This window comes from Mirounga leonina, unplaced genomic scaffold (assembly GCF_011800145.1).
Source record: "Mirounga leonina isolate KUSES-001 unplaced genomic scaffold, KU_Mleo_1.0 Mir_101595, whole genome shotgun sequence".
In the NCBI taxonomy this organism is placed as follows: Eukaryota; Metazoa; Chordata; class Mammalia; order Carnivora; family Phocidae; genus Mirounga; species Mirounga leonina.
In genome coordinates this window covers 2,712,613-2,736,760 of record NW_023270158.1, presented here as the reverse complement: position 1 = coordinate 2,736,760, position 24,148 = coordinate 2,712,613, and the positions used below count along the sequence as shown (strand labels likewise).

At 43.4% G+C, this 24,148-nt stretch overlaps 1 protein-coding gene and 1 long non-coding RNA gene across 4 annotated transcripts in view; both read right to left on the bottom strand.

Annotated features, from left to right (window-relative positions):
* Positions 1 to 6,672, bottom strand: part of TXLNG (taxilin gamma) — a 66,141-nt gene extending 59,469 nt beyond the window's left edge. For 2 of the 3 annotated variants that reach the window (XM_035000218.1, XM_035000235.1), the window contains exon 1: positions 5,334 to 5,899. In XM_035000218.1, coding sequence (XP_034856109.1) covers positions 5,334 to 5,534 — 201 coding nt within the window. In that variant the 5' untranslated portion in view covers positions 5,535 to 5,899. Of the gene's footprint in view, positions 1 to 5,333; positions 5,900 to 6,525 lie in introns of those variants that run through there. The other variant, XM_035000226.1, reaches the window with a different exon arrangement.
* Positions 6,673 to 12,979: 6,307 nt separating this feature from the next.
* LOC118007121 lies at positions 12,980 to 22,537 on the bottom strand. Its single transcript, XR_004678271.1, has 3 exons — positions 21,334 to 22,537; positions 17,461 to 17,574; positions 12,980 to 14,306 (listed from the first exon to the last, which is right to left on the bottom strand). It is a non-coding gene; the product is annotated as an uncharacterized LOC118007121 (long non-coding RNA).
* Positions 22,538 to 24,148: the final 1,611 nt, after the last annotated feature.

The following is a 24,148-nucleotide window of genomic DNA, read 5'->3' as shown; positions in this document are numbered from 1 at the left end:
TATCTATCCACCTGGGAAGATCACCTACTCTGCAAAGGTAAGTAGATATTAGAATGGAAGCACATTTTAAGTGCTTAGCACATTGCAGGAAACAGAGAGGTCTCAAATTTCTTTCCTTTGAAAGAGAGCTCTCTGTAAAGTGTAAAATGTGAACAGCATATTATTAAAAAATCTATTATAGTGAATCCTTCTGTAAAGAATCCCATATACAAGCAAATCACACACACCTGGTTTTATGGCATCTAGATTTGACATATACATTCCTACATAAAACTTCTCTAGTCAACTGGATGAACCTAGAGGGCACTATGGTAAGAAAAGTCAGAGAAAGACAAATACCATGACTTCATTTGTATGTGGAATCTTAAAAAACCAGAACAAATAAACAAAAAGAACAAACAGACCCATAAATAGAGAACTGATGGCTGTCAGAGGGGAAGGTGGTGGGAGGATGGGCAAAATGGGTGAAGGGGAGTGACAGGTACAGGCTTCCAGTTATAGAATGAATAAGCCACAGGAATAAAAGGTACAGCACAGGGAATATAGTCAAAGGTATTGTAACAGCACTATATGGTGACAGATGGTAGCTACACTTGTGGTAAATGCATAATTCACCACATTGTATAGACTTGTTGAATCACTATGTTGTATACCCAAAACTAATGTAACCTTACGTGTCAACTATACTTCAGTTACAAAAAAAAAAAAAACTTCTTGGGGCGCCTGGGTGGCTCAGTCAGTTAAGTGTCCAACTCTTCCTATCAGCTCAGGTCTTGATCTCAGGGTCGTGAGTTCAAGTCCCACTCTGGGCTCCACGCTGGACATGGAGCCTACTTAAAAACAAAAACAAAACAACACAAAGACAAACAAACAAAAAAAACAAAAGAAAAACCACTTCTCTAGAGGCGCCTGGGTGGCTCAGCTGTTAAGCGTCTGCCTTCAGCTCAGGTCATGATCCCAGGGTCCTGGGATGGAGCCCCACATCAGGCTCCCTGCTCCGCGGGAAGCCTGCTTCTCCCTCTCCCACTCCCCCTGCTTGTGTTCCCTCTCTCGCTGTGTCTCTCTCTGTCAAATAAATAAAATCTTAAAAAAAAAAAAAAAAAACACTTCTCTAGTCAAAAACAACATAAATGACACACATAACATACAAACCACCTTCCAGTAATATAGCATATAAATATGGCATATTATGATCTAAAAACATGGAATTACTAAAGGAATGTGCTATATATCTGGTCTACTCTCATTACTGCTTTGCCTCTTTGGTTCCCCTTGAAAATGAAATTGACCAAAGTTTGAAAATAGACAACAATGTTGTAAAGAGAAGGTCACTTTATTATTTAGTCTCTGTGCCAGAAGAGTGGAGATTCAAATCCACAAATGGGGAGAAAAACAAGATAATGAAATGGTTTCTTCCTACCCCATACTCTTGCCACATCCTGACTGGACTTCTCATTTTACCTATCATAGAGAGATTCTGGGAAGAGAGAAAACTACAAAGGCTTGGTAGATAGATTTACAAAATTAATAGCACCCTAAAAGCAAGAGAAATGGATTTTTCATATATTCTCCCTACCAGATCAAGTAAAATTCTACATGCCTGGCACTGTGCTGAACGCTTCTCATCAACTCTTATTCTTCACAACAATCCTATGTGGTAGGTGTTAGCATCATCGCCACTTTACAGATGATGCAACTGAGGTTCAGAAAGATTGAGAAACTCACCCAAGGTTGCACAGCTAGTAAAGCAAGTGGCAGAGAGCCAAGAGTCTTGACTCCAAAATCCATACTATTCACCCACTAGTATACTACTTATTACCATAGTCTAGATGAAAGGGTATTGGTTTTTAGACTTGGCTTCACCCCTTGGGCAAATCACTTGACCTTGCTGAGCAGTTTGTCATCTGTAAATGAGGGCAATGATAATTCCTCCAGACTTCTCCATAGCATCCAGTGATGCTAAAGAGTTAACAAAAGGGCACCTGGCAGCTCACCTTTGGCTCAGGTCACCATCCCAGGGTCCTGGGATCCAGCCCCGCATCGGGCCCCCTGCTCAGCAGGAGGCCTGCTTCTCCCTCCCCCACTCCCCCTGCTTGTGTTCCCTCTCTCTGTCAGATAAATAAAATCTTTTAAAAAATAAAAAATAAATAGCCAACAAAAGTGCAAATATGCTGTAAAAATTATGGGGCACGATGTAAATGTAAGATTTTGTTAATCTGAGCCTTGGTTACGTATCTTTATCCTTCCAAATGGTTTACTGACCTAAAAATAAGTTGTTTTTTTTTTTTTTTAAGAGTTTATTTGTTTGAGAGAGAGACAGAGATAGCGACAGAGATAGCAAGAGAGAGAGCACGAGCAGGGAGAGTAGGAGAGGGAGAAGCAGGCTCCCCACTGAGCAGGGAGCCCAATATGGGATTCCATCCCAGGACCCGGTGATCATGACCCGAGCCGAAGGCAGATGCCCAACCGAGACTGAGCCACCCAGGCGCCCCTATAAATAAGTTTAACAGTAGGTTCAATCATTTTTAACATTCCCCATCAAAAATCTATTATTAAAAACCAAAACAAACCTACCTTAGACATTCTGGAAAAGGCAAAACAATACAGATAGTAAAAAGATCAGTGGCTACCAATGGTTCAGGGGAATGGAAGGAGGGATAAATAGGGGATTTTCAGGGCAGTGAAAACTATTCCGTAGGAACTGTAATGGTGGATGCAGGTCACTATACATTTGTCAAAACTCTTAAAATGTAAAACACCAAGAATGAACCCCAATGCAAATTACGGACTTTTGTTAATGGCAATGTATCAATACTGGCTCATCAATTCTAACAAATGCACCACACTAATGGAAGATATAAATAATAGGAGAAACGATGTGTGTGAGGGAATATATGGGAACTCTGTAATTGATGCTCAATTTTTCTGTAACCTAAAACTGCTCAAAAACCAGTGTCTATTAATTTTTTTAAAAATTCAATCTCCTAAAACAAACTCTACACAGAAATTTACAGAGTAATGACTTTTTTTTTTTTTTAAGATTTTATTTATTTATTTGACAGAGAGAGAGGGAGAGAGCACAAGCAGAGGGAGCGGCAGGCAGAGGGAGAGGGAGGGAGAAGCAGGCTCCTCGCTGAGCGGGGCACCCGATGTGGGGCTGGATCCCAGGACTCTGGGATCATGACCTGAGCCAAAGGCAGACGCCTAACGACTGAGCCACCCACGCGCCCCATGACCTTGGTGTTCTAAAAAATGCCTGGAATACCTGACAATGTATATCCCATCCTTTTAGACCAATGTTGTCCAACAGAATTTTATGCAATGATGGAAATATTTTGGATCTTCTCTAACACAGTAGCCACTAGCCACCTTGGCTACTGAACACTTGAAATGTGGCTAGTATGAGAGAGAATGGAATGTTTATTTTTATTATTTTTTTAAGATTTTATTTATTTATTTGAGAGAGAGAGAAAGAGAGAGAGCTAGAGAGAGCAGAAGTAGGGTGAAAGGCAGAGGGCAGAAGGGCTGAGCGGGGAAGCCTGATGTGGGGCTCGGCCCCCAGCCGAAGGCAGACGCTTAACTGACTGAGCCACCCAGGCGCCCCTTATTTAATTTAAATTAACATTTAAACAGCCACATGCAGCTAGTGGCTATCATATCAGCACAGTTTTAGACAATTCAAGAGACCCTTAGAAATGTACTAAAAGGGCTCAGTCGGTTAAGCGTCTGCCTTCGGCTCAGGTCGTGATCCCGGGGTCCTGGGATCGAGCCCCACGTTGGGCTCCTTGCTCAGCAGGGAGTCTGCTTCTCCCTCTACCCTTCCCCCCTGCTCACGTGCTCTCTCTAATAAATAAATAAAATCTTTTTTTTTTTTAAAGATTTTATTTATTTATCTGAGACAGAGAGAATGAGAGAGACAGAGAGCACATGAGAGGGGGGAGGGTCAGAGGGAGAAGCAGGCTCCCTGCCAAGCAGGGAGCCCGATGCGGGACTCGATCCTGGGACTCCAGGATCATGACCTGAGCCGAAGGCAGTCGCTTAACCAACTGAGCCACCCAGGCGCCCAATAAATAAAATCTTAAAAATAAAAAAAGAAATGTACTATAATATTAACCTTAGAAGAAGAGTTACCTTAAGAGACCATTCAAATGGATGTAGTTATGAAACAATGCCACAATTAACTGAGCTGGCAAAGAATGACTAAGTAGATGGTTCAAACAATTAGGAGCCAATAAAGCCCATCTCCAGTTGTTTTTCCCTTTAAGTCAGTGACTAAACAGTCACTCTTCTTTAATTCCCTCAATATTTTCAAAACATTCCAATTAGTTAAACATCATTTCTGCTTCCTGAAAAAATACAGTACAAGTCAAGTTAGAATTCGGAATATTCTTTCAAGTTGGTAACCCAGAGGAAATAAAAAAATTAGGGGTCATAAAGAAATAAGTGCGTTTTGCAGACACAAGATAGTCACCCAATTTTTTAAAATGAAAATTCAAAAACTAATATTTAACCATGTATTTCAATTCCAGGTCATAGTCAATTGAAAATCAAAAGGAAAAAAGATGCCCAGAAAAACATGAGCAAAGAAAAAAGGTACAGGAGATAAAACAAAACTGAGACAGTACAGACACATATGACTATTCATATCCACCTGTTACCCAGAGTGCTGCCTCAAAGGGTCACTACCTCTTATCTCAGTCGTTTAAAATGCTAGTTGATTAAACCTCAGTTCCTAATTCAGACTTTTGGTCCTTATCCTAGTGACATAAACGGGAACTTATGTCCTCAATTGCAATGGCTTTCTATCAGAGTCCTCCCCTGGGGGATCTATGAAATCAAACACTGAGATTGGCTCCCCACCCTCAGGGAATAAATAAGTGTCCAAAGTGACAGTTTTGAAACTCTAGAGTACATTCGGTCCACAGCTTCTTTTTCAGTCCTTCAAGTACTGGATCTTTATTTTAGAGTACAAAGAAAGAAGGAGAGGTAACTGAATAGTAGTAACACCCTTATGCAGGGAGATATGAAAATACCCGATCTTAGAAACAGGCCCCTAGCTCCCTGCTCCGCAGGGGGCCTGCTTCTCCCTCTCCCACTCCCCCTGCTTGTGTTCCCTCTCTCGCTGTGTCTCTCTCTGTCAAATAAATAAAATCTTAAAAAAAAAAAAAAAAAGCCCCTAAAAGCCAATTCTTGACACTTTGCTCAGATGTAAACCAAACCTTTGTTCTCCTTTTTCAAGCTCATAAATCTCATAAGAAAAATATTATTTCGTAATTTCACACAGGAGTGATTTTTGAGAGTATTCAAATGCATAATTAAGTAATATTAAATACCGGAGTGATCAAGCAGGCCGTCCAACAAGTTGAACGTTTCAATAAGTTCCACTGTAAGGAAAAAGAGACGGGGTTCCCACCTTTCCAGCGCCTTTCCCCGCGGATTTCCATTCTTGGGCCCTGAAAGCCCTGTACCCCATTTGTTGTGCAATCTTTTTCGAACTCCACCCACTGACTCCAGAACAAGTGGAATTCTCCCATTCAGAAGGTCTCGATTTTCCTGTATCCAGGGAGACACTGAAAACTCCTTGACGTGAGTCAAGTAAGGCAAGGGGAACGGTCCAGCCTGTCTCCCAGATTGAGAGAGACCAAAGGCCAGGGTGGGGGAGGCGCTCAAGTTTCCGCTCACCCAAAAAAAAGAAAGGAAAGGAGGGTAAATAAAGAAAGCAAGAAAGGGGAGGGAGGGCTAAATGGGAAGACCGGCTATCATGCGATGCTGCCCCCAACCCTGCGGGACCCAAGTGCACCAGCATCGTCTTCCCATTGCCGGTCCCACGTGTAGTCAGGCCAGTGGTGCCCAGAGACGAGCCCTGGGGCCCGGGAGCCGAATGGCCCCTCCAGCCCCGCGGCGTTCGCCCGCCCGCGCAGTGGCGGGGAGCGCAGGGGGGCGGGGGAAGGGGGGCGCAGTGCAACCCCGGCTCCCGCGCGGTTATCTTACTGCGCAACAGCCTCGCCCGCGCCGCCCGGGCGCACCCCGCAGCGCGCCCTGCGCACCTGCCCGGCAAGAGGAGGGCCAGTCCCTGACCCAGGTAGCTCTCCGACGGCGGCGCCCGGCGCCGGGGGCACTAGAAGCACGGAGAGCACCGGGAGCACGGAGAGCACGCCGAGGGCGGGGGCTAGGAGAAGGAACACCTGGCGCCCGGGGTTCCTTGGCGCCGGCCGCACGTGGCTGTCACACCTGGCGCGCCCCCGCCTCGCACCCCTTCCCCCTCACACCAGGCTGCGCCCCCTGCCCTCTCCCCACCTCTGCCGCGCGCCCCAAAACCCCAACCTTCGCTCCCTCCTACCCCATCGATCCCAGTCCCAAATCCTCCCCCACCTGCTCCCACTGTCGTCACCCCCGGGAAGGAAAAAGGCCGGATGTTCGTCCCGTGGCTAAAGGTAACCGGAGAGAGTGAAGATGTGTACCCCGAAAAATCTCGCCTGGGTATTCCCCCGGCCGTACAACAACGCGGACTCCTCCCAGACTGACCTTTTGCCGCGGGCTGCGTCGCCGTCCGCCCCGTCCGGCCTCAATAGCCTCTTCGGCGCCGCCGCCTCTTCCCCGCGCTGCCTCCTCTACCCGCGTCGCCATGAGGTGACGGCAGCAGCCAAACAAGCGGCCCGACAAGGGGCACGGAATCTTTCAGGGCCCCCGCGCCCCGCCCCTGAACCCCCACGGCCAATCGCCGCATGAACGGCTTCCCACGTGACCGGAGGAGGTTGGCCCCCCGAGGGGATGGAGCGGGATGTGGGTGGGGAACATTGAAGTCTGGGCTGGGCTTCTGCGGGGCCGAAGGGCGAACACAGGCCGCGCGAGTCTGCGCAGACAGGGAAAAAGAAATCTGAAGCGGACCACAAGTCCCAGCAGGCTGCGCGGCCACGGCTCACCGGCCCAGCTCAGGATTGGAGCGTAAGGCGGCGTTCTGAAACGGGGAGTGTCCCCTGGGTTGCGCGTGCAGCCTATTGGGACTTGTAGTTTTCTGGAAGCGATGTACCAGTACCGGAAGGTACTCTTAATTATCCTGAGGGAAAAGTTTAGAAATATTCCAGTGTTTGGGAGGGAGCAGGAGTGGGGACATGTTGTTGTGTTTTTGTTTCTGTTGCTCCTCTTCGGAATTGAGCCCAAATGATTAGGGATAAGGGGAAATCATGACTTTCAAGGCGGCAGAGATGTAATGGCTTTCAGAATTTCTGGCTGGGACACCTGTCCCGAGTCCTAATCATCCACCAGAGCTCTCAGCACCATTTACTTGTCCTGAGCTCCTGCGGGGTGGGGGCTGCGTCCTATTCACCTTGGCTGAATCGCCCGGTCTTCTAGCACAGCTCTCCACACTTAGTCGGCGCTTAATACATGTTGAATGTATCCTGTTTTCTCCGCTAGTCCTTTCGTTGCTGAAATTTTTTTTTTATTATGTTATGTTAATCACCATACATCATTAGTTTTTGGGGTTTTTTTTTTTAAGATTTTTTTTTATTTATTTATTTGCGAGAGAGAGAATGAGAGACAGAGAGCATGAGAGGGAGGAGGGTCAGAGGGAGAAGCAGGCTCCCCGCCGAGCCGGGAGCCCGATGCGGGACTCGATCCCGGGACTCCAGGATCATGACCTGAGCCGAAGGCTGTCGCTTAACCAACTGAGCCACCCAGGCGCCCACATCATTAGTTTTTGATGTAGTGTTCCTCGTTACTGAAATTTTAAAACAAATTAGGTTTGCTGAATCGATTTCTTTTTTCTTGACAGGATTGGGGCCGGGGTACAGTTTTGCTCAGGAATATTCCGTTTCCATCTGATGGAACCAGATCTCTAATGACGAGCCTCTGAAAGTCACGGACCCTCATGAAATTCTGATATATTAAATAACTCATTATGAAATTTTGCGTGACTTCTTTACCATTTTTTATTAAAGTTGAATACAAGACAGTGGTAGCAGATGCTAAAAATGTAATAATATACATGAGAGTAAATTTCAATATTGTGGAAATTCCATCTATCAATTTTAATTATTTCTGTAAATTTGGGGAAAGTAGCAGTATTTTATCTCATGGGCAGCACACCTCAGTCCAGCTTTGAGATTTCAAAACTAGAGCAGTAGATAATGAACCCATAGCCAGATTCTATATAAAGTTGATGGTCTCGGCCACCATGCCTCACCTTTTTTTTTTTTTTTTAAGATTTTATTCGTTTATTTGAGAGAGAGAGAATACAAGAGCGGGGAGGGTCAGAAGGAGAAGCAGACTCCTCGCTGAGCGGGGAGCCCAATGCGGGGCTTGATTCCGGGACCCTGGGATCATGACCTGAGCTGAAGGCAGCTGCCCAACCGACTGAGCCACCCAGGTGCCCCATGCTTCACCTTCTTAAAGGTAAAATTCCCAGCAAGATGCATAATAAATGTAGGGGTAATGCTTTTTCTAACCTGTTCAGGGAGCTGAGTGTCAAAATGCACAGTAGTTAAATAATGGCACAATTGAACACCATGCAATTACTAAGAATGATAAACATTGTTTTAATTTGACCTAGAAAACATACATAGCATGGTGAGCTTTAAAAGAAAAAATTCCAGGGGCACCTGCCTGGCTCAGTCGGTAGAGCATGTGTCTCTTGGTCTCTGGGTTGTGAATTCAAGTCCCATGTTGGGTGTAGAGCCTACTTAAAAAAAAAAAATCCATTTGGGAGGGGGTAGGGGATGGACAAAAGGGGTGAAGGAGAGTGGGAGATAAAGGCTTCTGGTCAGGGAATGAATAAGTCACAGAGATAAAAGGTACAGCATAGGGACTATAGTCAATGATACTGTAATAGCCTCGTATGGTGACAGATGGGAGCTACACTTGCAGTGAGCACAGCATACTGTATAGTGTTGTTGTCAAACCACTGTGTTGTACACCTGAAACTGATATAACATTGTGGGTCAATGATACTTCAATTAAAAAAAAGCCATTTATATAGAATTGCCCGTTTGTTTATAAAGAGATACGTAGAAGGATATTAATCAAAATGTTAATAATGTGTTTCCCTGGGTGGTGAGATTTGGGAGTATTTTTACTTCATGATTTTCTGTGTTGTTTAATTATGTATGGAAAAAAGTCAGTAGTTATCTTTATTACAAAAACAAAAGAACTATGTAAGTGATGTCAGATCTTAAAAGATGAAAAATAATTGTATTTATTTTATTTATACATGGTCTTATTTCCAAAGGGATTTGGGTATATGTGTGTATGTAGGGTGAAAGATCTATATCATGCTATTCATTCATTCCTATGTATATATGGGCGGGAATGAGGAGAAAGTGAATATGAAAGAAGGATGGGAAAAATAAGATGAAGTCATGGGTGAGCTGAATCCATAAAACACATGCCTTGAGGTCTTGTACACAAGCTGGAGGTGAACCAAATTTTTATTTTGTGCTTCTTGACAGCTGAGAAAAGAGGAAAACACAATTTACAGAGTGATTCACAATACTGTAAAATAATAAAGTGGTTGCTCAAGAGAAACATAGCTATTACTGCTCCTGAGAGAAATATGAATTTTAGAGGTCCTATAACATCTTTAATGTAGGCAATGGTGGTTTTAAAATCTGTCCACAAGTTCGCTGATGCTCCTTCCTCCAAAAGGTGGAGTATGATTCCCCTCCTCTAGGGTATGGGTCAGCCTTAGTGGTTGGCTTCTAAGGAATATAGCATAACAGAAGTGATGCACAGTTTCCAACACTGGTCAGAGAAAGAATAGTTTCTGCCTTGTCCTCTAGGTCTTGGATCATTCTCTTTTTCCTTGGGTCAGACTAACCTGATTTTTTTTATATACCCATTCTTTGTTTAGATTTTTGTCATAAATGTCTTCAAAGAGGTCTCTGTCAAGACTTAGTCCAAAGCTCTATAAAGCACTTTGCTTATCTCTGCTGGGATCCATTGTTAGGGTTATATTTTAGGTTTGCGAGGGCTATCATTTTTTTTTATTTCGTGAGTCTTGAAAAGGCACCCCATGTTCTGTCTTCATTAATTATTCTCACATTTGCTCAAGGAATTGTCATCTGTTAAGAGCTGTGCCTGCCAAGAAGGTGAAGGTCCCAAGATAAACAGTTCCTCCTCGTTGGGTAGGGAGTATTCTCCCCAGGCTCCCTAAGGGCTCTGCAAATAACCTGAATATGGGCCCATTTATTCAGATGTTTATTAAGCAGCCATGTATCTGAGGCACAAAACAGTTTTTATGAATATTAAGTTCAGTGATGTCCCAGCTCTCTGTTGTTTCACGTGCTCTGACAATCATTTTGCAGGAAATGCAAGGCACTCAAAGTAGACTCACCACAATCACAGAGAGAGGATTCTGTTGGCCTCATAACCATTATTGGGGAGCTGGAACTCTCAGAGTTCATAGCTGGACACAGAGCCATTTAGAGTTTTAGCCTATAGTATTATCCCTAAGGGAACAGGCTTCCAGCTTGCTAGGTTCTTATGCCCTGTCGATGCAAGGGTGAGAAGTCTCACATATTCTAAACAACGCATGTCTTGAGTATCATTGATTTTACCAATTCGAGCCCATTTCTCTCACCTGTCATACTAGCTAAAAACTGCTAATTCCACCAATGAAAACCAATTTCTAACCTTCATTCTGCTACTTAGCAAAGCTGCTGGTTTGATTGAGCTATGGCTGACAGAACCATTTGTAGCTGTAATATGGAATATGGACTCCCTGATTAATATAGCTGACCACCCTTGGTGTGTAAAGTCCCGAGTAGAGTCATTGCCAGCCCTTAATTTAATGCAACACACACACACACACACACACACACAGGCTGCTACTACTACTACACTTCTTGCTGACAGTAAATTACAGACCTCATCAAACTGTAAGGGCCAAGGGCAGGCTCCTCCAAAATGTGCCACGTTAGTATGCAGATTATTTCAAGCTGAAAATAACCAATGCCCATGAACACTCAGGAAGAAACCTGGAACTTCCCCCTAACTACCTAAACGAATATGGAGGACCTGCTCTGAGAGCTAGCACCATAAATAACTATATTAGACTATGAACTAGGTATGGTAGACAAGAAGGAACCCAGCAAGCCTGTTTGATCAAATTCCTCTTTGTGTCTCGTTGTTTGAGTGGCCCAGCAAACATTTACTTTTTCATCTTCATGAAAGTCGCTTTCCTTCCCTTTGAAGTCCCAGACCCCTACCCTCTTCTTAGTTCAGGAGGTCCTTTATACTTCATTTTGCCTGTCTTTGGACTCTCATGTCTGTGTGGATCCCTCATATATACATAATTAAATTTTATTTTCTCCCGTTAATCTGTCCTTTGTCAATTTGATTCTCAGACTAGCTAGAAGAATGTTGAAGAATAGAGGAAAATTTTTCTTCCCCAACCATACCTTATAATATGTTCAAAGGTATTGACAAATCTAAAGAAGCAGTGTTTCTATTAGAAGAGCAGAAACCTAGAAAAGGGAGAGTCAGGGAAACCTGGCTGACAAAGCCATCCATGCAATGTCTGGGGGAGAGAGAATTTTGTTCCAAAAAAGAGAACTTCAAAAATAATGGCCCTATTCACAAGCCTAATTCCTAGTGTAGGGATGGAGGCCCCATCATCCTAATGCCTTTGAGCAGGGAAAATTGTTTTCTTACCAAACAATCTTACCATTATAATCTGGCTCCTAATGTGAATCTGACTAGAGAGAGAGAATGTAGATATGTGTACCTTTCCATCCAGTGAACTACTTCCATTGCTTATTGTTAATAAAGGGACATTTTGACTTTGTAAATCAGGCCCAAGGGCTGTTTTGGAGAGAACATATCCTGAGGGTCCCTCCAGGAAGCCCCTCTGGTGCCCAGAGTATCTTAGGTGTACCATGTTATCCATCCCTAGCATTTTGTACTTCTCATCCCCAGCCAGTCCCACTCTTCAGTGTAAAGGTTTGTTGAATTGACTCTTTCCCTCAACCAGGTGGTAAATGAAGTGAGGGCAAGGACAGTCTCCATTAAACTCTTGTATTACCACTGCCTCACAGAATATAACACTCAGAAAGCTCCAAATACTTATTATGAAGAGCCTCTGAATAGATAAAAGTAATCATTTTTCTGAACCTGTACAGATGAAAGCCAAACCCTCAATTCCCCAAGGTGATATTCCTTTGTGCAACCTCTTAGAGAGTTTCCTGGTAGCAACAGCCCCCAGCTACACTGAGAAGACCTCAGCCAGCCACAGGACCAAGATCACCCCAGGATAAACTTGGTGGCAATAGAAAATTTTCATTCATCAATTAAACATTTGAGCACCTACTACATTCTGAGCACTATATTAGACACTGGGCATACGACGATTTAGAATAAGGGCACCCAGGCCAGTAATGGGCAGTGACATGCATAAACAACATAATTCCTAGGGTATAGGTATTGCAAAGTAACTTCTTGAGGACTATTTTCTTCTGGTGGTAGAAAGATTTAAGGAAGGTTTAAGGTAACATCTGAGCTGTGTCTTGAAGGGTCAATGGGAATTAAATTAACCATGCTAGTTTGACTAGTCCACCTCAGTATTTTCAAAGAAAGAAAAGCTCCTACTAACCTTTAAAGCAGCCAGGAGTATTATTTCATCAAGAGTTAAATTTCATGTTTGTTGGATACTATTGGGGTTGTAGGTAGTTGTAGGAGTATTTGCCTTTTCATAGAACAGAGAGCTTATTGTTTAATTTGATTACCCAATACCATCCTTCTGAGCTAACCCTGATTAAAGTCCTTATAGGAATTTGGCCAAGTTTAGTATTTGCTATACACTTCCACATTTCTGGCAGACGCTAAAAGATTTACAAAATGATGGGGCGCCTGGGAGTCTCAGTCGTTAAGCGTCTGCCTTCGGCTCAGGTCATGATCCCAGGGTCCTGGGATCGAGCCCCGCATTGGGCTCCCTGCTCCTCAGGAAGCCTGCTTCTCCCTCTCCCACTCCCCCTGTTTGTGTTCCCTCTCTCGCTGTGTCTCTGTCAAATAAATAAAATCTTAAAAAAAAAAAGAAAAAGATTTAGAAAATGATTTTACTTCATACCCAGATTGTTCAGGCATATTGATGGCAGGCCATGGAGGGTATGATTAGATTGGCACACACTGGGGAGCCAACTCCAGCAGGAAGAGGATACACCCAAAGTTCTTGTCACGTATGGAATATTGGGAGAGTACATGCATTTCAAAAACTCAAATATTCCATACATATATTGCATATTTAAGTATAGGCATTCATGAATTTTGTTCTGATTTCCCCAAGTCTCAATTTTAATTATATACTTTCAAGGTAATGGAAACTATGTATATAAAGACAATGGTAAAAAACATAAAATATTCATGGGTTAGGATCTCTTAGCGCGCGCGCACACACACACACACACACACACACACACGGGCACCTGGGTGGCTCATTTGATTAAGCACTGTCTCTCGATCTTGGCTCAGGTCTTGATTGCAAGGTCATTAGTTCAACCCCATGTCAGGCATAGAAATTACTTAAAAACAAAAACAAAACAACCTGCTTTTGGCATTATGGTCTAGTATCCCTGAGAGTCTTCTCCAAGTTCAGGGTCTCTAAGTTACAGACCTTTTAGAACTGATGGGGTCCCAGTCTTAGGATTATTTTTAGCCCAAATATACTACTACTACTACTACTACTACAAAGGTCTTATTTTTGAAAAGTTATCTGAAGATTGGGCCCCACCAAATACTTCTGGATCCATTGAAGAATAGTATCTCACCCACAATGGATGCTTTGGTGAATATGGCTAACCAACCATTTCTTCCATAAGATGTTCCAGGATAAAGATTCATTATATTTCCAGCTGGCTTTAGTGCCAGCGGGGTATCCAAATCCCTATTCTTTAGTTCTTCTGAGGCTCTTCCAGGAATATTGGGGCTGGTATTTAATTAAGTCTACATCTAGTACCGAAGCCATTATATTATAAAGAGTTTTATGGTCTTTGTAAGGGTTACCAGCTTAGTGGCTTGGTCTGCCTGATTATTCCCTTGAGCAATCAAACAATTTGGGGTGTCCTCAGCATTGGACAATAGCTGATGGGTCACCATTGCATCCAGCTCTTTGTTGTCCTTGATCCATAAAACTGCTCCCATCCGTGATTATCTTAAGGTCTGGAATTTCCAATGGCAGATCCACCAAATCAGGATGGCTGGAATAAACTTGTTCTGGTGATCTTTCTGAGTGGCCCATACAGCAACAGACAAACATGGGCCAGTGTGGTGATTTTTGAAGTTTACTTCAAGTTGTCTAGCTTCAGTTTGCAGGGCTTCTGGAAAAAAGGACAGGTTTAGTTTTCAATGGTTTCAAGTCAAGAAAATGGGAGAAAATTGGAAACCTTAGTTTAATCAAAGACCTAATAAAGACAAAACATACAAACTTTGTTGTTCTAGACAGAGTAAAGATAAAAACCTTTGCTTACCATTTAGACCAATAATCTCAAAAAACTGTCATTTTAGCAGAAGAAAACCAAATCCCAAGCTCATACCATGTACTTGATATTAAAACTCTTACTCCAACAAGATGAATATATTTTTTTATTTTACTATTTCTTTTTTTTTTTTTAAGGTTTTTAAACTTGACTTTGTTTTTTAACAATCAAGTCTTTAAATTTTTTTTTTAAAGATTTTATTTATTTATTTGACAGAGAGATAGAGAGAGAGAACAAGTAGGCAGAGAGGCAGACAGAGGGAGAGGGAGAAGCAGGCTCCCCGCCGAGCAGGGAGCCCGATGCGGGGCTCGATCCCAGGACCCTGGGATCATGACCTGAGCTGAAGGCAGCTGCTTAACCAACTGAGCCACCCAGGTGCCCCTATTATTTCTTTTTTTTTTTTTAAAGATTTTATTTATTTATTCATGAGAGACAGAGAGAAAGAGAGAGAGAGAGAGGCAGAGGGAGAAGCAGGCTCCCAAGGAGCAGGGAGCCCGATGCGGGACTCGATCCCAGGACCCTGAGATCATGACCTGAGCCGAAGGCAGACGCTTAACCATCTAAGCCACCCAGGCGCCCTTATTTTATTATTTCTTTAAGAGAGACAGAGAACACATGCAAGAGCAAGGGGGAGGGTCAGTGGGAGGGGGGAATGAAGGGGAAGGGGGAAGGGGATAGTGAGGGGGGAGAGAAGCTTAAGATGTGGGACTCAGTCTCATGACCCTAAGATCCTGACCTGAGCAGAAATCAAGAGTTGGATGCTTAATCAACTGAGCCACCCAGGTGCCTTGCAACATGATGAATTTTTAAAGACTTTATGCAGTCTTTTTCCTGTCATCTCCCATGTTGATATAAACTTATTTTGACAAGAACATCCAGGACACTGCATGGATCAGAGTTGCTGTGGATGCTGTGATATACTGACCAACATCTCCACTAGGAATGAAGGACTCTCAGCTGTGGGGAGGCTGCCAACCATTCCCAACTCTGAGGCCATCAGGGATAACCTTGACCGAAGACAGCTGCCTTGGGAAGGCTGTGCCCTCTTCCCAGGTGGTCACGTCCAATGGTTGTTATAGAAGTCCAGCCCCTTTGCCCCAAATTAGGATGGTTCTGAAGGGTAATCCAACTTTGGAACTCCTCAGAATCAGCTAAGGCTTCTGTTAATATTTTATTACTGTTCAACTTCTGCCTCATTTTGCTCTTTTACTTTCCCTTCTCTTTCCCAGGGGTTGATTACTCCCTAATAAACTTTTTTCCATGTTCATGCTCTATAATCTTAGTCCTGACCATGTACAAAATTCCTTACCAAAGGCTTCCTTCTCACAAGCCTTCTACAACTTTCCTTTTATACAGTCAGATTTTGTTCTAACTTTACCCTGTTTAAATAACCAGTCTCTCTTTCCTTGCATACAGAGTTGTTACCCTTATTATTTCCAGTCTTAGATCACCCATAAAACTTCATGAAGCATTAGACAAAGCTCTAAGTTTTTTCCCTTTTCTGACAAATTTTGCAATGGAAATAACACAAACTTTTACATTAAATGCTGATAATTCTAAAGACATGTCCATTGTAATTAAACTGACCACCTTAAATTAGCTTTAATGCCAAATATTTTCCAAGATCATGGAAACTTGAACATTTGGGTTAGTTTCCATCTGAGTTTTAAAATGCCCAATTCTTACAAGTGCTTGCCTTTAAACCAACTGAATAGAGCTCTTTTACAAATTAATTTTAGCAATGCCATCAGGAGGTAAAGAAAATAGCTCACATTTATAACATACATGGACACACATACAAAAACACAAGATGCAAACAAAATCTTTTTTTTTTTTAAGATTATTTATTTATTTATTTGACAGAGAGAGACACAGCGAGAGAGGGAACACAAGCAGGGGGAGTGGGAGAGGGAGAAGCAGGCTCCCCGCAGAGCAGGGAGCCCGATGCGGGACTCGATCCCAGGACCCTGGGATCATGACCTGAGCTGAAGGCAGTCGCTTAACCAACTGAGCCACCCAGGCGCCCGATGCAAACAAAATCTTAAAGGACCGATTTCTCAAGAGCTCCTTTTTACCAAAAAAATCTAATTGCAGGGGTGCCTGGGTGGCTCAGTCGTTAAGCGTCTGGCTTTGGCTAAGGTCATGATCCCAGGGTCCTGGGATGGAGCCCTGCATCGGGCTCCCTGCTCAGTGGGAGTCTGCTTCTCCCTCTCCCACTCCCCCTACTTGTGTTCCTGCTTTCGCTATAAATAAAATCTTAAAAATAAATAAAATATTAAAATGTCAAATAAATAAAATCTTAAAAAGAAAAAAACAAATCTAGGGGCGCCTGGGTGGCTCAGTCATTAAGCGTCTGCCTTCGGCTCAGGTCATGATCCCAGGGTCCTGGGATTGAGCCCCGCTTCGGGCTTCCTGCTCCTCAGTAAGCCTGCTTCTCCCTCTCTCACTCCCCCTGCTTGTGTTCGCTCTCTCGCTGTCTCTCTCTCTGTCAAATAAATAAAATCTTAAAAAAAAAAAAAACCTAATTGCAAGATGATATTATAATTTATGGGTCTGTTAATTGGTTATTTTTCTCCAGGGTCTAATGAATATCATAGCCAAGAAGTGTTGCAAAAAAAAAAAAAAAAAAGGTTGCCCAATTTTGGAGAATACAGCTCAAAGGGCCGCATGCGGGGATCAAATCCTCATTTCCCAATTACACCTTAGCTGGTTTTATTCAAGGACAGCAAAAGACGTAGCAACAAGCAAACCAGACAAAGCCCAGAGTCGCTCTGTAAGCCTTGGTTCTGTTGATTCCTCCCCAAAAGTTGGGGCTTCACCGACTGAACCAAATGGCTTCCTCCCCAGCCTTTTTTTAAGCATTCAAGAAAAGGAGACGAAGAGAACCAAAACCCTTCAGGGGGAAGGCAACTAAACGAGAGGAAGAAATCTAAGAGAGCCAACCCAAACGGGAGGAAGAAATAAGCTCATGTGCTGTCACGCACGAAGTACTCACCAAGAAGAGAAGTCGGTCCAAACCAAACCCCCAAACCGTTTCCTTGTGGCAAGAGTTAAAGTAGGCGCTGAAGGCCAGCAGTGCCCAGTCGGGGTGGGGCCCTGGGGACGGTCCCTAGGACAAAAAGTGTAGGCAGCTGCTTAGACTTATGACCAGACTCCTGTCACCGGCTGGGGGCCCAAAGAAGCACGGGCAAACAGCAACCGGCTGGTTTGCCAAATTTGTAACCAAGCCCAAGCTCATCTTGCCCCATGCACAACAAAGCCAATCGCTGAGACAATGAGCGTGCAGCAAGGAAAGAGGCAGCCAAACGACCGACGGAGACAGGAGAGTAAGCCTCAAATCCACCTCCGACGGAGGGGAGTCAGGGAAATTTAAAGGCAAAGGAAAAAGGTCTGGGTAAAAATCTGCAGCTGAGCTTATGAGTCGGCAGCTGCAATTAGTCCCATTCACCAAATTTGGTGAATACCGATTTCAACGAGACGTTTACTTCAGATAAAATTTAATATAAGGAATGATTAACCAGGGGTTGGGGGGAGAGGAGAAGAATGATTAGCCCATATTTTGAAGAGCCTTTTGGCAAAAAGGAAACACTAAGGTAGCTGTTTCCAGCAATTGCTCCTGGGACTGGAGGGGAAAAAGGAGCAATTGGACTTATTGAGGCTGACCAGCCTGGAGGAGGGGACCAGACCTGTGATGAGGGGGCGTCGATGCTGGGGTCTCTCGGGGCACCATGAGCTTGGTTCTGGGGGAAAGCTGCAAATGGGAATTAACTGCTACCCCTGAAACTCATTACAGCCAGGTGAAATTTGTGCGGACAAAGCGCAGAAACAAGTCCTCTCTCCCCTCCAGCCTGCCCTCTAGCGCCTCCCAATGGCAGGGCCTAACAGGGAGTCCCCGGCCAAGGAGAACCAGGGCACCTGGGAGGGCAAATGTAAAGCTCAGAGAGGAAAGCTTAATGACGGGCACAGGTTGTCAACTTCTGGCTGACTGGGGTCCTGGAGGCCCTCAGCTTGAGCTGGGCTATAGTGGTGTCAGTGGCTGGATCATGGGGAAGACTTGGTGGGGGGGGGTTGTGTCCCAGGGGTCTGAGTGGCCCAAATGGCCAAGGGATGTATTCAGTGTCATTATCAATGCTAAATTTCTAACAATAATTTTTTCATATCATCCAGTATCCAGTCCATTTGCAAATTTACCCTACCGTCTCAAGGATATGTTTTAGATATATAATACATATATAATGTGTAATACATATATTAGCTATAAAATATGCGTAAAATATATCTAATAACATATTTTTAAATTTATTGAGGTAAAATTCACATAACATAAAATTAGCCATTCTATTTATTTATTTAAAGATTTTATTTATTTATTTATTTGAGAGAGAGAGAGAGAGCACAAGCCGGGGGAAGGGGGAGTGGGAGAGGGAGAAGCAGGCTCCCCACTGAGCAGGGAGCCTGATGTGAGGCTCCATCCCAGGGCCCTGGGATCATGACCTGAGCCGAAGGCAGATGATTAACCAACTGAGCCACCCAGGTGCCCAAAACTAGCCATTTTAAAATGAACAGTTCAGGGGTACCTGGGTGGCTAAGTGTCAACTCTTGATTTCGGCTCAGGTCATGATCTCAGGGTCATGAGATCGAGCCCTGCGTTGGGCTCTACGCTGGGTGTGGGGTCTGCTTAAGATTCTCTCTCTCTCTCTCGCCCTCTGTCTCTCCCCCCCCCCAAAAAAATAAAAAATAATAAAATAAAGTGAACAATTCGGTGGCTTTGGTACATATGCAATGTTGTTCCATCACCTCCTCTATCTAGTTCCAGAACATTGCCATAATTCCAAAATAAAACCCTATAGTCATTAAGCAATTTCTCCCCATTCTCTCCTCCAACTACCAATCTTTGTTCTGTCTCTATGGATTACCCATTCTGAATATTTCATATAAATGCAATCATACAATATGTGACCTTCTGTGTCTGACTTCTTTCATTTACCATAATGTTTTATATATGTATAAGTTTTTAAAGTATAATTCACATTGGAGGGGCGCCTGGGTGGCTCAGTTGTTAAGCGTCTGCCTTCAGCTCAGGTCACGATCCCAGGGTCCTGGAATCGAGCCCGGCATCGGGCTCCCTGCTCCGCCGTAGGAAGCCTGCTTCTCCCTCTCCCACTCCCGCTGCTTGTGTTCCCTCTCTCGCTGTGTCTCTCTCTGTCAAATAAATAAATAAAATCTTAAAAAAAAAAAGAGTTGAGTCAAAATCTCAGGGGTCTACTTGAAGAAGCTCCTACTGGACTGAGATAAGACAATTTAAAAATCAGTAAAGATAAAAACTGCGATGGATAGACACACATCAGATATATTTAAACCCACTAATTCATAAGGATACTTAGCTGACCCCTGGTTTAGAGCCTCAATTGTCCAAGTTAAGGTCCCTGCAATTCTTTGACTTTTCTTTCTTGGTCTCAAGGAGGTACCTGCAGCTCCAGCCATCACATCCATATTCCAGGGAGTAGGAAGGAGGAAAGAATGAGGTTGACTCAGCTTTTCTGGGGGTTCTCCCAAAGACTTCTACTTGCTTCTCATTGGCCATTCTCACTGGCTAGGGACACTGAGAAATGTACTTTTTAAAAGAAAAAAAAAAGATTTTATTTATTTATTTAAGAGAGAGTGAGAGAGAGCACAAGCCAGGGGGAGGGGCAGAGGGAGAAGCAGACACCCCTTGGGCAGGGAGCCCAAGGCAGGACTGGACTCGATTCTAGGACCTGAGTCTCATGACCTGAGCTGAAGGCAGCCGCTTAACCAACTGAGCCACCCAGGCGCCCCTGGGAAATGTATTTTTATTCCCACAAACTGAACACATTGCTGACCCTACAGATACCTTGTTAGTAAAAAGGAGAAAAATGATACTGGTTAGAGAGCTAGCCGTGTCAGCCACACTTTTGTATCTTTAATTGTATCCCATTTCTAATTCCTAATATTATTTGTGCCTGCTTTTTTATCTTGATCAAATCTTAAAAAATCATTTTTGCGGGGCGCCTGGGTGGCTCAGATGGTTAGGGGTCTGCCTTCGGCTCAGGTCATGATCCCAGGGTCTTGGTCCTGCTCCGCCACAGGAAGCCTGCCTCTCCCTCTCCCATTCCCCGTGCTTGTGTTCCCTCCCTCGCTGTGTTCTCTCTGTCAAATAAATAAAAAATAAAATCTTTAAAAAAAATTTAAAAAAATCATTTTTGCTTCTCTGATTCTTTGTCTTATTCTCCTGTTTATTATTCTTCCTAATTTCTTTTTCTTTGCTTATTATGAAATCACTTTATTTTTCTTATTTTGCCTTAATATGTCAAAGACAGACATTTCTGAAAACATAGACAAAAACAAAGCGCTTGTAAAAAGGCATATAACCAGCATTAACATTTTGGCGTAAGGATAATTTTGGTGTAAGCATTTTTCTACGCACATACATGATCAACGTACGCACACGCATGCATTTTTTGGGAAGAAAAATGTAATCGTGGTAAATAGATTCTTGTAATTTGCCTTTTATATTTCATCTAACATTATATGGTGAACATTCTTTCGTGTCAAATACAGAGCTCTGATATTTTCTTAGGCAGGCAACAAAATCCTTTATCCCAGAGAAATCATACTCAGAGCCTCCGTGAACAAAACAGATGCAATTAAGGGTCGGGCCGACTAGGGAGGGAGCCAGTCCCTGCCAGGCGGGCGTCAGCTGAGCTCAGGAGCTACAGCGTTAATCTCCAGGGCGATGACTCAGCTTTCATTTGCATTACCATGGTGCACTGCAGGCAATATATTTTCAAGTTAAAAGCCAAAGGTTTCCTTTAAAGCTATTATTTCAAAGAATGAGACTTTTCTTTACCCAAATGACTGAAAGAGCTGCTGCAGGCTTTGCTTCACCCTCAGTTCCTTGGCAATTCTCAAATGGGGACGCTCTACTCCCATTTCTCTTCAGATGGTGCAGATCTTTTGACTTTCACTGAGTATTTCTGTGGAGAAGAAACAAGCTTGAATATTGGTCTTTTTTGAGCCCTTGTACCTGCAGTGCTAATATTTGGGTAGAGTGGTAGATCTTGTAGCTAACGGGTTTTGTGCAGTTGTGATTTTCTATCATTTTCTCCTAAATTGTGAGAAGGCCGTTATTTTTTTCTAGCTCGGTGGTATCTGATTTTCATGGCGGTTGTCTTAGTTTTTTACTGCTTATAGCTTTAATTTTCCACCTGTTTCAAGGTTATGTAGATGAAGTCATTCTGTTCTTTTGGATCTTACTTTCTTTGCTCATTTTATTTGTGAGAGTCAGAGATTCATTCACATTCTTGTGTGTGGCTCTTACTTATGTTCTTTGCTTTTCACTATGGTATATATTTCCATTCTATGTTGATGGTCGTTGGGGTTGGGTGCAACCTGAGGCCACTAGAACGCTATTGTGGACATTTTTGCACATATCACACTGGATATATCCTTCCTTTTATCTTCCATTTTACTAAGAAATGGTAATTTTCTTCATAAGTAGTTCTATCATTTTATACTCCCTGGGAGAGGAATTCCTGGTCAAAGAGAAGGGCATATTCAAATTTTCCTTTAAGTGATGCCAATTTTTGCTTTCTCCGTGAACCAGTGTGCACGCTCGCCATCAGTATATCCACAGTCCAGTTGTTTGACATGCTCACCTATTGCTATTGTCAGACTTTTACATTTTTGAGCATCTAATGCATGTGAAATCCATCACTTAAAATGTTTACATATCATTCCATTGTATGGATGAGCCATCCCTTGTTAAATGAAGATTCGAATGTAGAACATGTAGGTAGTTTCCAATTTTTAGTTTTATAATCAAAGCAGTGCTTGCTCAAGTCCTCAGGAAAAATTCCAAGACCGAAAATGCTGAACTAAATGTTCTGTACATTTAAAATTTCGGTCCATATTACCCAATTGCCATTCAGAAAGGTTTTACTATTTTACATTCTCATCTACAGTATTTGCATACCTTTTCCCTCATACCATGGTCAAAAAAAAATTTTTTTTTAAAGATTTTATTTATTTATTTGACAGAGAAAGAGATAGCGAGAGAGGGAACACCAGCAGGGGGAGGGGGAGAGGGAGAAGCAGACTCCCCGCAGAGCGGGGAGCCCGATGCGGGGCTCGATCCCGGGACCCTGGGATCGTGACCTGAGCCGAAGGCAGTCGCTTAACCGAGCCACCCAGGCGCCCCAAAATAACTTTTGTTGTTGTTGTTGTCAGAGAGAGAGAGAGTGAGTGTGCACAAGCAGGGGGAGCCGAACAAGGACTCTGGGACCATGACTGGAGCCGAAGGCAGACGCTTTAGCCCACTGAGCCACCCAGGCATCCCATCAAAAATAACTTAAAAAAAAAAAAAAATCTTCTCTTTATAATCTAAATTTTAGAAGTCAAATGATGAAGGCTTTCAGAACAGCAGACCCCTGACTTGCCCTTCCCCAATTCCCACGAGCCATCATTTTATTTATTTATTTATCTATCCAGGAGCCATCGTTTTATATTTTTTATTTTTTAAAAAAAATTTAAACTTTTTTTTTAAAAGATTTTATTTATTCATATGAGAGATATAGAAACAGTAAGAGAGGGGAGGAGGTCAGAGGGAGAAGCAGGCTCCCCGCTGAGCAGGGAGCCTGACATGGGGCTCGATTCCAGGACCCTGGGACCATGACCTGAGCTGAAGGCAGTTGCCCAACCAACTGAGTCACCCAGGCGCCCCTGGAGCCATCATTTTAAACCTTTAGCAGTTTTATCTGTTTGCTTCTGTAGCTCATATGCTTATACCACTCTTTATTGATGATTTTTCAGTTGTAAGTTGTGGGAGAGGCCTCTAGTCGCCTACCCTATCAATTTTCCCTGTTTTTAGGGGGGCACACCTTTGGAATTCCTGAGGTTTGGGGGGTTCTGAAATATCAAAATGTCTTCCTTACCACCTGGCTACTGTTGCCTGCTGTTTTTGTTACTACAAATTTATACCTTTTCTTTTTACTCCTTTACTGTCATTTAGTGGGGTTTGTGGATGGAGTAGAGCTAAACGCATATATTTAATCTGACATATTCAATCTGAAAGCCCAAGATATCATCTCAGAAAATTAAAAACCACTTTGAAAACATTATTAAAATAGTATCTATTGGGGCGCCTGGGTGGCTCAGTCGTTAAGTGTCTGCCTTCGGCTCAGGTCATGATCCCAGCGTCCTGGGATCAAGCCCCGAATCTGGCTCCCTGCTCCGCGGGAAGCCTGCTTCTGCCTCTCACACTCCCCTTGCTTGTGTTCCCTCTCTCGCTCTCTCTCTCTCTAATAAATAAATAAAATCTTAAAAAAAAAAAAAGTATCTATCTGGGCACCTGGGTGGCTCAGTCAGCTAAGCTTCCGACTCTTGATTTCAGCTCAGGTCATGATCTTAGGGTAGTGAGATCGAGCCCTGCATCCAATTCTGTGCTGGGCATGGAGCCTGCTTAAGGTCCTCCCTCCCGCTCTAATTAAAAAAGAAAAAAAAAGTATTTTATAAAGGCTTCTCTTAAGATAACATTTAGGACATGGGATGGACTTTAAAACCAGGAGTACCTGGCTGGCTCCGGTGGTAGAGCATGTGACTCTTGATCTCAGGGTTGTAAGTCCAAGCCCCACACTGGGTGTAGAGATTACTTAAAAATAACATCT